At 49.3% G+C, this 13,820-nt stretch overlaps 1 protein-coding gene across 1 annotated transcript in view; it reads left to right on the forward strand.

Annotated features, from left to right (window-relative positions):
- Positions 1-13,820, forward strand: part of PDE10A (phosphodiesterase 10A) — a 137,710-nt gene that overhangs the window by 100,187 nt on the left and 23,703 nt on the right. Inside the window, 7 exon segments of the mRNA XM_023764791.1 lie at positions 3,489-3,629; positions 5,464-5,619; positions 7,064-7,114; positions 8,073-8,131; positions 9,951-10,002; positions 11,294-11,365; positions 11,368-11,444. Of these exon segments, the coding sequence (XP_023620559.1) occupies positions 3,489-3,629; positions 5,464-5,619; positions 7,064-7,114; positions 8,073-8,131; positions 9,951-10,002; positions 11,294-11,365; positions 11,368-11,444 (608 nt within the window).

The following is a 13,820-nucleotide window of genomic DNA, read 5'->3' on the forward strand; positions in this document are numbered from 1 at the left end:
CACGGTCGTCAGTTAAAACCCCTGCCTCTGGGATTGACCAGTTTAACCTATGGACACAGAAAAAAAACCTGTATACACAAGGAACTCCAAGTACTTTAAGATAAGCCACTGTCAACCTAATTAACAAAGAAGAGAAAACCAGTATATATGCCTAGTAATTTAAAAAATAGCAAAACAATGGTTACAGTGAAAATACGAGAGGGTACTTGGACTGATAAAAGTGAAAGTCTAAATAAAATGGACAGTTTTCGAGGAAACTAAGTCACTATTTAATGCAAACAATGATAGAAAACGTAGTAGACCAGTAAGTGGAAGACATTGAAACCAGTGCTAAAATAAGGCTTTTCTAAAAACTAGCAGGACGTATATTCAACACACTGTTTACATAGCTTTTCACAGGAGTTTGATTCTGGAGGCAGATTTTGTGAGTGCAGTTCACTACTTGGTGACTTTGACAAGAGTCTTACATTTTCTAAGCGTTCATTTAACCTGCATTGCTTGAATGAATAATATTCAACAACCCACTGTAAACACCTGCAAGGTACCAGAAGACGCTGCTACATGCAGAGCATACAGAGGCAAAGAACAAGTCCTTTCTGTCATCAAGCCATGTGCAGCCAGAAGGGAAACGGGAAATCCACACTAAATCCCAGCACGTGGCATTGAAGTGATCAGGGAGGAGCCCGCGGTGCCCCGAGTCCCTGATTGGATGGGGTGCTGGGAGTGGGCCCATTAAAAGCAGCTTGGCTGATTGGCCCCGTTGAGCAGAGCTTGGAAGACCTCGCTCAGGAGATAAGGGAAAACAAAGGCCTTTTGGGGCAGAAGAAGTGAACCTGTGGGAGCTGGGAGCTGGGAGAGGAAGCGGGTGCCACTGAGTTCCGGCCAGAGCAGCGCCTGGCACGTCACTGCCAGGTGCTCCAGAAACGCCGTGGGACAAAACCAGCGTTTCCACGATGAAGATGGGGCTCAGTTCACCCTCAGTGGTCTTACAGTTCTTCTTTTTCATGCCTGCTCACATGCCCCGGCTGGTTGGTACCTGGCGTGCTTCATGGTGTTATCCATCAGAGCTCTTTGTAAGAGCTGAACACCTGGTAGAGTCCAATAATACATTAATAGTTTTTAATGCATCAAGTAAGTTCCTGGATAGCTGTTCGCCTGTTGGTTTTAGCAGCCAGTTTGGAGCCAGTAGTTTACAGTAATTGTGTGGCTTTTTCAGTTGTGCAATAAACTTTAGAAGGTTTATTTTTAAGAAATGTGCAAACAAAGTCACCTATCTACTTCCAGTTCCAGGTGGGTGGGAGCTCATGCCATCTTCATGGACCTAAGTTCATTTACTACCTAGCGCCATCTAGTGTCTCCTAGGAAAAATAACGGCACACCTAAATAATTTTTCATCTTAAAAAGTTTCTGAAGTTTAACTGGTTGTGAGTTAAAGCCTTCCCATAAAATGAAGTTTCATGAATAAAGAGACCTTTGAATTGCATATGGAAAGAAAAATGAGAACAAGTGTTTACCAAGGGAAGTAGAATTGCCAGTTTAGTTGGTGGTAATGAATCACACATTCCCGTTTCATTAAACATTAGGTGTTTAAGATAAATCGTGAGTCTATTCTGTTTCCCACTAAATCGTTTTTTCAGACTTGCTTTTTTATCCTGTTTTAAGTATGATGTGAAGATATTATTAAACCCATTCTTAATGCGCATAGAGCACAGTCATCCAAAACGACAAGCAACCAGGTCAGCACCGCGATAGTAAGTCAGAGCTGCTGCGGGCGCTGCCCGCTGGGGAACTGACTCTCCATCCGGCCAGGAAGCTCCTCAAGAGCCATCTGCACCTCGCGGTTCACCTGCAGTTCATTTCCTGAGCCCGTCGGTGGAGACAGGAACACTGCCCAGCATCTCCTCATGATGAACTTCCCCGGGGCTTGGGAAAACCACCGCTTCGAGCTAAATAGACCGCATCCTGTAAATTTCTGTCTTGAAATCATCTCTTCCTGTTCTTGACTCCTGTTTCTACGCTCCGCCCAGTCTCGGCTCACACGGAATTACTGCGACGAGAGGCAGTAGGTCTAGCAAAGGCCTTGCCGCCTCTGCCATATGCAAATAGAATGATCGCCACTTACAGACAGGGATTCTGATTCCTGGCCTCTTTAAAAAGAAATGGGGTGAAATTGTTATTCATCATCTTCTATATAGCAGTGTAAATGTTCAAAATCTTTAACGTGTGTAACTTGTATTTAAATACTTTAAAATAGAAGCACTTAAAGTATATTTTCACAGGCATGTACTCAATAGCCAATACTACGCAAGCACTGCCCTGACTGAGGTAGATGCTCTTGTGAATGGAAATGTTTGGCGCGGAGCTGCCCCTGCGGGAAGGTGATGTGTAAGGCAGCCGGGCGTCACCCTCCCTCTCCCTGCTCCCTGCTCCCGCTCGGGGAGGGGCCAGGTGTATGCGGCTCACTTCCTTGTGATTATAGATGAGATTTTATGCGAAAAAGGGGTCTCTGACATTACAAAGCTTGCAAACCACTCAACTAAGAAGTTAATAAACACACCCAACTCCTGCCTTTACCCAGAGCCAGCTTAGGGGTGGCCTGCGCTCAGAGGGACGTGTTTGGCGTGAGGGGTGGTCTGATGCTTATGGCTCCAGGCCTTCCACCTGGAAGTCCCAGCAATCCAATCGAAGATGGAAGTCGGCTGGGGGACATCCCCCGAACCTCAGTGGTTTTCACACAGGGTGTGTAGTTATTATATATAGTCATGCCAGAGTGCTGCCCCAGTGCCCAGGGGATGCCCATAGGTGAGCGATTCTGATCCTGGTTTAGTAGGTAGTTCTTTGAAATATGATTTGGTTTAGTCAAAATAGTGGATCATATTTTTAAAAACATTTATTTGAAAATGTTGTCAGAACTGGACCCTCCCACCCAGTCAATTGAAGGGCAGGTGCCCCCAGACGTGTCCAGAACTTGCGTGCAGAGCAGGGTCTTCACCCCTGTCCTGCGTGGCCGTCACAGGCGTGTGGCAGGCGGCCCGTTCACAGAGTGGAGGGACTGCGTGTGAGATGAGACGAGGCTCTGAGAAAGCAAGGCTTCCAGGAAAGGGACGGAGCCGCACCCTCTGACCGTTGTTACTGATCCGCTGCAGGTCGGGGCCCAGGCTGCAGGGAGGGCGGGTCTGGTTCTTGTCAGACACCATCTTGAGCCCAAGGACAGCTTCCTATTTTTTCATGTCATTAATTTGTAGATATCAAAATAGGCTATTTTAAGAGCCTTTCTGTGCACGTTCATTCATTCAAGTCCTGCATCTCGCCTGTGTTGTGAGGATGTGAGAGTTTCAGCTCAGACACTCCAGGCTGGCCACTGAGCCTTTCCCTCGTTTCTGCTCTTCCCAGCGCCCAGCCTTCTCGGGATTGTCACGAAACGCCAGGAGTCTCTGCCCCGTGCCAGGGTGCACGAAAGCCTACAAACCTGTTCTTTCTTCTCCCAGAGCCTGTGCGTGTTCACGCCCCCTGGCATCAAGGAGGGCAGACCCCGGCTCATCCCCGCGGGGCCCATCGCCCAGGGCACCACCACCTCTGCCTACGTGGCCAAGTCCCGGAAGACGCTGCTCGTGGAAGACATCCTTGGGGTACGTGGCTCCTCACTCTTCGTGCCGCCCCCTCTGGGAGGGGAGGGAGGTGTTAATTTAACACTTGGAGTGCGGGAAACGAGTTAAGTCGGCTCGCGTGAATTGCGCGTACTCCGCGGGAGCCGTCTTTAACTCGGTTCATATAGATTTGCGGTGGAGTGCGGGAAACGTGTAAACTCGGGCCGATTGTAACTGCATATTACCAAATATTTGTTTGTTAATAAAGAGAGAAGACTTACCACGTTGATGGTATAATTTAAGTCATTTTATTAAAGCATCAAAGCATGACATAGGTCAATAAATGAATTTGTATGTGAACAAAGTTTTTGTGCTCAGAAAACCATGTCTTAAACACTAAGTGCTAGATTTGAATAATTTTTATTTGAACATATGCCAGTTAATCGTAAAAATGTATATTTATCCTCATGCAGACTAAATGGTAGCTGTCTGTATGTCACATCCTAGTAGGATATGCATGAATGGATAGCCATCGCTGGGGGACGGATGACCCTCAATTTGAGTGTCTCACAACAACCACCTGCTATTCCCATGAGTCTGGATGGGCCCTCCTGCTGGTCTGGGCCGGGTCTGGCTGGGTTGCTTACACAGCTGCCATCAGCTGGCCACCACCTCGGAGCTGGCTGGCCTCAGGTGGCCTCGGCTCTCCAGGTGTGTCTCCCCACCTCCCAGAGGGGGGGCCTGGCACGCTCTTAACGGTGGCGGCCCGGGTCCTAGAGGGAAGTCAGACATGCCTATGAGGTTCCGAGTCTGTACTCCCATCACATTTTCTGCCCTCTCTTTGGCCAGAGTGGACCCCGTGGGTAGACGCAGTTTTAGGGGAACTGATGAAGGACAGGCTCCATGACCAAGTGGAGCCTCCAAGTGACAAGTGCACCAGCAGGTTTTAGGTGCAATCCATTTGCTCTGGAAAACTAAATGAGATCCACGAAATGTGGGTTTTAATTGTGGTTCCGCCTCTAACTATCTGTATGACCTTGAACAAATCAGGTAACTCGTTATTTTATTTAGGAAAAGAAAACGGAAAGTAGATTTCACTTTTAAAAAGTATTAAAAGTAGATACTTATACTGTATAAGTTGTCATATGAAAATGCTCTATTGTATATGCAAACTTTCAAAAGGTTTGGAAATTATACTAGTAAGTGTAGCTTTGTGCTGTTCTAGATTCATGAAAAGCATCCCGCAGACAGCAGAAATTGAACAAGTAGAATAAATTTCTTGATATTAATTCATTTGAGAGATTTGTCTAAGCTAGAAAATTATTAAATTCAAAGAATCAGTTTTTTGATTAAAAATTGCCAATTATTGGATGACTTGAATATTTAATATCAGTCTTTGAGGTTCAGGTAAAATGACTATCATGAACATCCACTTTTGTGTTATTCTAACATTCAAAATAAAAGAGAAACATTTACTATATAATTTCTTTCGTATGATATTTATATTTGAATTTTCACTTGTGACATTATACTTAACAAACCATTATAAAAGTTCTAGAACAGTAGCAGGTGGTGAATAGCAGGTGTCAGCCATCCTAATTCCCTTGGTTATTGCATGAGGTTGATGGTGTGAGTGGGTTGAGCCCTGCTCCACAGAGGTAGGCTCAGAGCCGGGTTTGTGCAGGAGCCACGCTGCTGACGCCGAGCGTTTCCTGAAGCACTGCCGATGGGGGCCAAGGTCATTTGGTTTTTCCTTGAAAAGGTCTGCTTGTTATTGATGGTAAGTATGAGGTGATTTCTTACAGAAATAAGGGTCATGACTGCATTATTCCATTTATTGTACTGAACTTACACCTTTTCCCATTTAATTTTTCAGGATGAACGATTTCCAGGAGGCACTGGACTGGAATCAGGGACGCGGATCAAGTCCGTTCTCTGTTTGCCGATCGTCACGGCAATTGGCGACCTGGTGGGCATCCTGGAGCTGTACCGGCACTGGGGCAAGGACTCCTTCTCTCTGCGCCAGCAGGAGGTGAGGCGGCGGGCGGGGCGGGGCTGGCCTCGGAGGGCTCAGGCAGCCTCTCAGTGATGAAGGAATGAATAGTTGAAGCCACAGTTTGCTTTTGATACGAATACTAATGATTTTTAAAAAACTTTTTTTGTTTTGTGGTTATTTAGAGAGGGGACAGGCTAAACTGGAAATTAGGCATTTTAAAGTGAGAATCCATTGAAACAATAAAAGTAAGAGTCCGTCCTATTGTAAGTCAGACAAAGCAGTAGCTGGCTCCGGAGAGTGCCGCATTCTGGAGGTCCTCACGTTCTCCGGTCCGTCCTGTGTGAAGGTGCCAGCGCCAGACCCATGTGGAGGGCAGTGCCTTCTGTCCCCATTCCCTGAGCTGGAACCGGCTCATTAATACATTAATAAAATGGCAGCGATGCCTGCCACACCCGGGTACGCCAGCCTCCCTCCGAGGCTGCACCTGTCCACTCCCTGGGTGGCACAGCCTGCCCCCCACCTCCCCCTCCTCCTGCACCAGCCCCTGGAGCAAGGCTGCAGGGCTCCCAGTCAGAGCCTGTGTGGGTCCCCGTCCTTCCAGCTCCAGCCCCTTCTGCAGGGGGGACCTCCAGTGTGGCCTCTCAGGCGGCCCCCCTCCCTCCCCCCCCCCCACTTCCGTCGCTCCCGGTCCCCACTCCCGGTCCCCGGTCCTCTGCGGCCTCCATCTCCAGCTGATGCGCTGTGCACGCACTGGCTCTCTTTCTCGCCTTTTCTTTTTTTTCAAATATGTTTTTACTGATTTCAGGGAGGAAGGAAGAAGAAGAGAGAGAGAAACATCAGTGATGAGAGAGAATCATGGATTGGCTGCCTCCTGCATGCCCCACACTGGGGATGGAGCCTGCAACCCAGGCCTGTGCCCTGACCGGGAATTGAACCATGACCTCCTGGTTCATAGGGCAACGTTCAACCACTGAGCCACGCCGGCCAGCCGGGCTTTCTCTCCGTTTCTGTCCCCACAGTCATCCATTCTGTGTCCCTGTGCCCTTCCTTCAGCACTGAGGACAGTGCCTGGCACCTGGTGGACACCTGGTAAATACTCGCCAGGTGAATGGGTAGCAGAAGAAGTAGAATAGTTAGTAATGTGAGAACTCTTCAACAAAGTTTTAGAAATACTTCCTCATTTTAGAGTTGCTGTTAGAGGCTTTTGAATAGTATTGTTATTACATTAAAGTTATTTTATGTTAGAGTCCTTGGACTCTAGCTCTTTTAATCCATTTATTTTATTTTTTATCCAAAATGAAGGGGAACAAGGAAGCACTTGATTCCATTGTAAAGGAAGGAGGAATATAAAAGAGAAGTCCTGTCCATATTTGATGCTTTGTGCTTGGCAAAACATTCACATGTGCAGTGACCCCAGACAGTGTCCTCCACACGGTGGGGCTGGCCCACCTGGCTAATGGCGGTTCTTTCCCCTCCTCAGGTGGCCACCGCGAACCTCGCCTGGGCGTCGGTCGCCATCCACCAGGTGCAGGTGGGTCCCTGTCCCGCGCTTCCTGCGGGGGCGCTGGCCTCAGCCTCGGGCTTTCTGTTTGCATCTTAGCGATGTTGTTATTTCTAAAACCTTCATCTATGCACTTCCATTTCCTTACTCGTTGGCTTAACTATGTGTCAGTTATTTTTATATACTTATATACAGTTGCCCATCATTTATGCAATCAAGGGTATGTGTCCTATTACAATCTTTGTTTCCCTCGAAAGCCCAGGATCAGTCTCCTGCTGGTCGGAACATGGATATTTCTCTGACTCTGTTTCCTAAGTTAAGGCATCCTCTCCACCAAATGGTGTGTGAAACATAAACATTGAATTTCAGACCCTGGTTCTCCAGAAACACTGCAGCTTTCGTGGGAACTAGACTTGCGAAGCTCAGGGACAGGCGGGCTACAGTTCTGCGTTGTATCTTCCGCTGCTCCTCCTCGTGTTTTGTTTTCTGAGTCCCCTTCAGCCAGCTCGGCTCAAGGTGGGACCAGGTGATAGAGAGGAAAGTCCTAAGTGTGGGAAAGTGGGCTGAGGAGCAGGACTTTGGACCTGACACGAGAGAGTGGGTGGAAGATGTGTCCACGTCAGTTTCTCAAGTGCAAGGGGTTTTGAAGAGCCAGCGGCTCTGGAGGCCGAGCGTCTGGACCGAATGCTGGCTCCGCCCCGCAGGGCTCTGGGGTCTGAGCAAGGCTCTGGGCTCCTCCTGCCTCAGTTACACAGCCAGCCCCTAACCTGCAGTGTTCGTGGTGATCAGATGAGGTCATAAGTGTGAAGTGCTTATAGCGCATTTAAGCCTTCAAGAAAAATGAGTTGTGATTGATAGTATTGCTACGTTATAAGCCAGCGATTGTGTTACACCTTTTACATTCAACAAGGTCAGTAGTGTTCTGGAATGTTTACTTGTAAATAAGCAAACATCTTTCATCCTTAATGGCCTTTGTTTCATATGGCAGCTCTGCAGAGGCCTCGCCAAGCAGACTGAACTGAATGACTTTCTACTCGACGTATCAAAGTGAGTGTGCGCTTTAAGGGCTGGGTGGCTGCTGCTGCTGGTGACTTCATTGGGCAGGTGGGCGGGCCGAGAGGATTGGGGCCACTCTCTCACCCTCGCTCACTGGTGCTCACCCTTGCTCACTCGTTCACGCTGCCGGGGAAGGATGGAGACAGTTATGTGATGGTTCTCATTTGCAGTTTGCTGTGTATTTCTTTTAATGTATCTTTATTGTTGAAAGTATTACAGATGTCCCCTTTCTCCCCCCATTAACCCCCTCCACCCCACTCCTGCCCCCCCCCCCCCCGCTGTGTCCATGGGTTATGCATATGGTACAGACACAGGGTGTCTGTGGGAGAAAACTAACAGCAGTAGGAGAGGAAATGTTCTAGTTAGTTCCTTCCAAAAAGACCTCTCTGGCGTTTTCTATAAATGTCAGTCAGTGAAATGCTATTGTTACTATTTTAATTTTCCCGTGGACAGTAGCTGAGACAGGATTTTAGAGAAAAGGCCCATCGCCCGAGGCTGGACCTGAGGTCCAGGTACTTGATGGAGCCCCAGGTGCACAGGTCTTGCTTGTGCTTGCCCTTGAGACCTGAGGCTGCGCAGGTGCGGTCGGGGTCAGGGCCTCGGGTGCGGTCGGGGTCGGGGCCTCGGGGCTCACACGGGGAGAGCGGGCCTGCCTTCCAGGCTGCCAGCAGCCCTCGGGCCTGCCTGCTCTACCCTCACGCTCTCCTAGCTCCCTGACTAGTTAGTCTGAAGTCGCCGCATGGTGTTACACTTAGTTTCTTCAACATGAAGTTAGAGAAACATGGAATTGAGGGAGATCCTCTCTGATCCCCTGATCCTTGAGATAAAGTGAAACAATAGCTGTGGGGCACGTGATATTATTCAAAACACGTCGAAAGGGAGCCGTTCAGCATCTCTTGTCCATGTGCTTGAATCTCTTGTAAATTTTCCAAAGCCCCGTTCATTCCCTCCTGTGGCACCTCACTTTGCTCTGTGGGGTAACCAGTTTGCTTCCCCCCTTCCTGGCCGAGCATTCCTCAGGGTGCGGGGCCCTGAGCCCAAGTCTTAGTGTGTTCCAGCTAACGACGTCTTTAAATGAAAGGCATGGCTTATTTATACGCTGTCCTAATTATGAGTCCACGGCTGGATGTACACAAACCTGTGCTGACAGGTGCCTCGCCAACACAGCCCACGCGAGAAGCCTTCTTTGCAAGGACTGTGTTACATCCCTGCACTCCATGCGCACTGGTGGGTCCTCCATTCCTGAGGGCTACATTTTGGTGTGTGTGCCAGCCACCTCCACAACCTTTCCCTGCCACTCACCCTCCTGAACGTACATTCACTGTGTGTCCTCGGGGCCTCACCGGCGTGTTTATTCTGCTGTTTCTTCTCGATGAGTGACGTTGCTGCCTCAGTACAGTTCAGCTACATTCGAACTTGTCGGGTTATCAGTGGTAAATTTACATCTTAAGCATATTAATGAGGTGTAGCAAATTTAAATGTTTTTCATTTCAGATCAAAATTAATGAGTGTTACATGTAGTGAACCTAGTTTTATTCCTTCCTAGTTTTAAACGCTACAGACTTCCTTCCTGCATCAGTACTTATCAATAAAAGAATTACTTGACGCTCCCTCTGAAATGAGAGTCCTCGGGCTAAAGTCAGTAAGGACGTTCCGTGTATCTTGAAAATGCTATTGTGCCTTGTTCCACAGAACGGCAAGAATCAGACCTACATGGTCACGTTTCAGTTCAGTGAGGAGCAGCGGGGCGTGTCCCAGGGCCCACGCTCTGCTCTCACTAGGTCACTCACCGTTTCCTCCTCTTTTGCAGAACGTATTTTGATAACATCGTCGCCATAGACTCTCTGCTGGAGCACATAATGGTAAGTTGGCGCTTGTTTACCAAGGCTCTTCCTTACCTTAGACGCATGCCTAGTGCATGGGGGAATGTTGAAGGTGCCAGGCGTGAACGTCTAAAGGGGTGAGAAGGGTCTGGAGGTGCCGCCTGGGTTTTTTGGTCACTTCTATGAATTTTGGAAAAACACCTCAGCATTTTTCATTGCTTAGTGGCGAGCATGGGAAACATTTACACTTTGAAAACATTGGGCTTCAGATGCCTTTGCATATGTTCTGGGCTGGGAATTCCCGGCCGAGTCTCCCTGACATGGAGGTCCGGGCTGCTTCACCTCCGCCGTCAGCTCATTTCTAGGCTCTTGGTCCGGCCCCATCGACCTGTCTTTCTTCCTCACGGATGGTGTCACACTGGCTGGGTTACTGTCACACTGGCTGGGTTACTGTTGTTTTGTAGAAAGTTTTGAAAATGGGAAGTGAGAGTCCTCCAGATTTGTTCTTCTTTTTCAGTAATTTTTGGTTCCTTGCAATTTCATATAACTTTTAGAAATCTACTTGTCAATTTATACAAAGAATTCAGATGGGATTCTGATAGGAATTGTGTTGAATTCATAGATCAATTTGGCATCTTAACAGCATTAAGTATTCCAGCATGAACATGGGGTCTTTTTCTATTTATTTACATTATCTTAACTTTTCGAACAATGTTTGTAATTTTCAAAGCATAACTATTGTTTTATTTTGGTAAAGTTATTTCTAAATATTTTGAATGCTATTATAATGGAATTGTTTTCTTAAATTTATGTTTAGATTTTTATTGAAAATGTATAGAAGTAAAATTGGTTTTTGTGTATTGATCTTGTGTCCTTCAAAGGTGATGAAATCATTATTCCCAGTAGTTTCCTAAGTGGGTTCTTCAGGGTTTTCTGTGGCGGGATTATGTCGTCCAGAATCAATGGCAGTTTGACTTCTCCTGTCCAAGCTGGACGCCTTTTATTTGTTCTCCGTGTAACTGTCCTGTAGAACCTCCGGTACAATGTTGACTGGAGGTTGAGAGTGTGTACATCCTTGTCTTATTGCGGATTGTAGAGGAGAAGTATCCGGTCTTCCACTATTAAGTATGATATTTGTTTGTAGGTGGCCTTCATCAGATTGAACAAGTTCCTTCTGTTCTTAGTTTTTTTAAATCATAATTGGGTTTCAACCTCCACTTTCTCTGCATTCATTGAGATAATGATGTGTTTCTTACTTTATTGTATTGCTATAGCTGAACTGAGGATGTATTTCTGACGGGAAATGGATGCCTTTATCGTCTGTCCTTAGATTTATGCCAAGAACCTGGTGAACGCCGACCGCTGCGCCCTCTTCCAGGTGGACCACAAGAACCAGGAGCTGTACTCCGACCTCTTCGACATCGGTACTCCGACCTCTTCGACATCGGGGAGGTGAAGGAGGGCAGGCCCAAGGAGATCAGGTACACAGGCGCAGGGCCCGCCGCCGCCGCTCCGTGCCCGCAGGTGCGCTGACCGCCTGTCACACTGTGGTATCATTCCCACCAGGACCCGCCTCCTGAAGGCAGTGCTTCTGGGAATGGCACTGCAGTGCCGGCCAAGCCGCGCCGAGAAGCGTTAGCGTCCCCCCGGAAACGCCGTCTTCGGAGGCGGTCCTTTTGGAAATCATGTTGGAAAAACTGACTAGTGCTCCCAGGTAGGTAAAGGCGCTCCCGCCTGGATGGAGGCGGCAGGTTTCCCGTGACTCGGGGCAGGCGAGCCGAAACGGGGCGCCCATCGTCCCCACCAGTGGCCTCGGTCTCAAAGTCCAGCCGCAGTGGGCGCTGACCTGCAGCGTGGACGACTTCAGCTCGCTGTTCTGTAACTGAGCAGGCGGCGTAGTCAGTCACGTGACACTCCTGTTGCCTCTTGAAACCAAAGCCACCTTGTGCTGTAAGTGGCAGCTTTTGTCACGTACCTGAGCGGAGCGGGTCTGTGTGGCTGGCAGTGGCTCCGTCCTGCACAGTCCGAGCCTGCAGGGAGCACTGTCAGGAACGTGTGGGAATCAAACCGAACAGTCAGAACTTGGATTCTCTTTTCTTTATGTGCTTTGTCGAACGGCTTTCCACATACCCCTCTAAACGCTTTGGTGGTCACAGCTTCCCAGGAAAGCAGTGTTCTTGTTCACTAGGAATCGCTGTTCCTTTGGGCCATTGTCTGTCCCATGGGGGTGCTAACCAGGTGTGAAGGGGACCATGTGATCCTGCAGGCACTCACCACTGCCCCCCAGTAGGCAGTCCTGCTCCAGGCCCTAGGGCAGTGATGGCGAACCTTTTGAGCTCGGCGTGTCAGCATTTTGAAAAACCCTAACTTAACTCTGGTGCCGTGTCACATACAGAAATTTTTTGATATTTGCAACCATAGTAAAACAAAGACTTATATTTTTGATATTTATTTTATATATTTAAATGCCATTTAACAAAGAAAAATCAACCAAAAAAATGAGTTCGCGTGTCACCTCTGACATGCCTGTCATAGGTTCGCCATCACTGCCCTAGGGGATAGTCCTATATTCCACTCGTGTGGCTGGCTGGCAGGCACTATTGAGGTTTTTAATTGTGATATTGAGGCTGGTTGTTTTTGGGTCAGTCAGCCTGGATCTAGTCGTAGGCGAATCCTTTCTCTTGCGGAAGGTCCTTGCCCTCCCAGAAGCGCTGGTGCCTCACGTGCTGAGGCCAGGCCCTTGTGGAGCCATGTTCGCTGGGCTGGGAGCAGTGAGGGGCCAGTTGACAGGGATGTGTTTGCAGGGCAGCCGCCTGAAGTGGGAATAAAGGGACAGTCGGGCCACCCCTGACCAAGCCATCTGCGCAGATCCCACAGTGCATTCTGACTCCCGCTCAGGGCTTCAGCCTTGCCATGGCCACGCAGGTCACAGCCCAGGAAAACTGACCTTGAAGCAACCTTGTTTCAGGCAGCGTTGGGCTCACCTTTCAGTGTCATCAGTGTCATATCCACTTTCTTTTGAATATTTTTAGTGACAGACATCAGGGTGGAGCTTTATTTCAATAACTAGAGGCCCAGTGCACGAAATTCGTGCACTCTGGGGGGGTCTCTCAGCCTGGCGTGTGCCCTCTCCCAGTCCAGAAGCCCTCGGGGGATGTCTGACTGCTGTGGAGGTGGGAGAGGCTCCTGCCCCCGCTGCTGCGCTCACCAGCTGTGAGCCCAGCTTCTGGCTGAACAGCATTCCCCCTGTGGGAGTGCACTGACCATCAGAGGGCAGCTTCTGCATTGAGCGTCTGCCCCCTGGTGGCCAGTGCACGTCATAGCAACCGGTAGTTCTGCCATTCGGTCAATTTGCATATTAGCCTTTTATTATATAGGATTAGGGGTCCAGTGCACGAATTCATGCACCTTGAAAGGAGCTGTGGGCTGCGAGGCTGCGTGGGCACAGGGGCGGGTCTTGGCCCATCCTCTGCGCCCCCACCTAGCCCCTCCTGCCACAGCCCCCAGTCTCTTGTCTGCCAGCAGCCCCGCTCCCACCACCGCCGTTCCCAAGTGCTGACTGCACCAGCCCCGCTTGCACCCGCTGACAGCGCAGAGGGATTGGGGCTGGCGCCAGCAGCGGGTGCAAGCAGGGCCAGTGCTGTCAGCGGGTGTGAGTGGCAGCTGCTGCCCCGATCACCCCTCAGGAGCAAGGGGAGGTGGAGAAGCCTTCAGGGTGATTGGGACCAGCAGCCTCTGCTTAAACCTGCTGACGGCGCCAAGCAATTGGGACTGGTGCCGGGTGCCGGCAGTGGTGCGAGCGGTGGCTCCAGCGCAGGCTGCAGGTGCAAGCAGGGCCATCGCCAGCAGAGGGTGCG

Source organism: Myotis lucifugus, unplaced genomic scaffold (assembly GCF_000147115.1).
Source record: "Myotis lucifugus unplaced genomic scaffold, Myoluc2.0 scaffold_348, whole genome shotgun sequence".
Classification (NCBI taxonomy): domain Eukaryota; kingdom Metazoa; phylum Chordata; class Mammalia; order Chiroptera; family Vespertilionidae; genus Myotis; species Myotis lucifugus.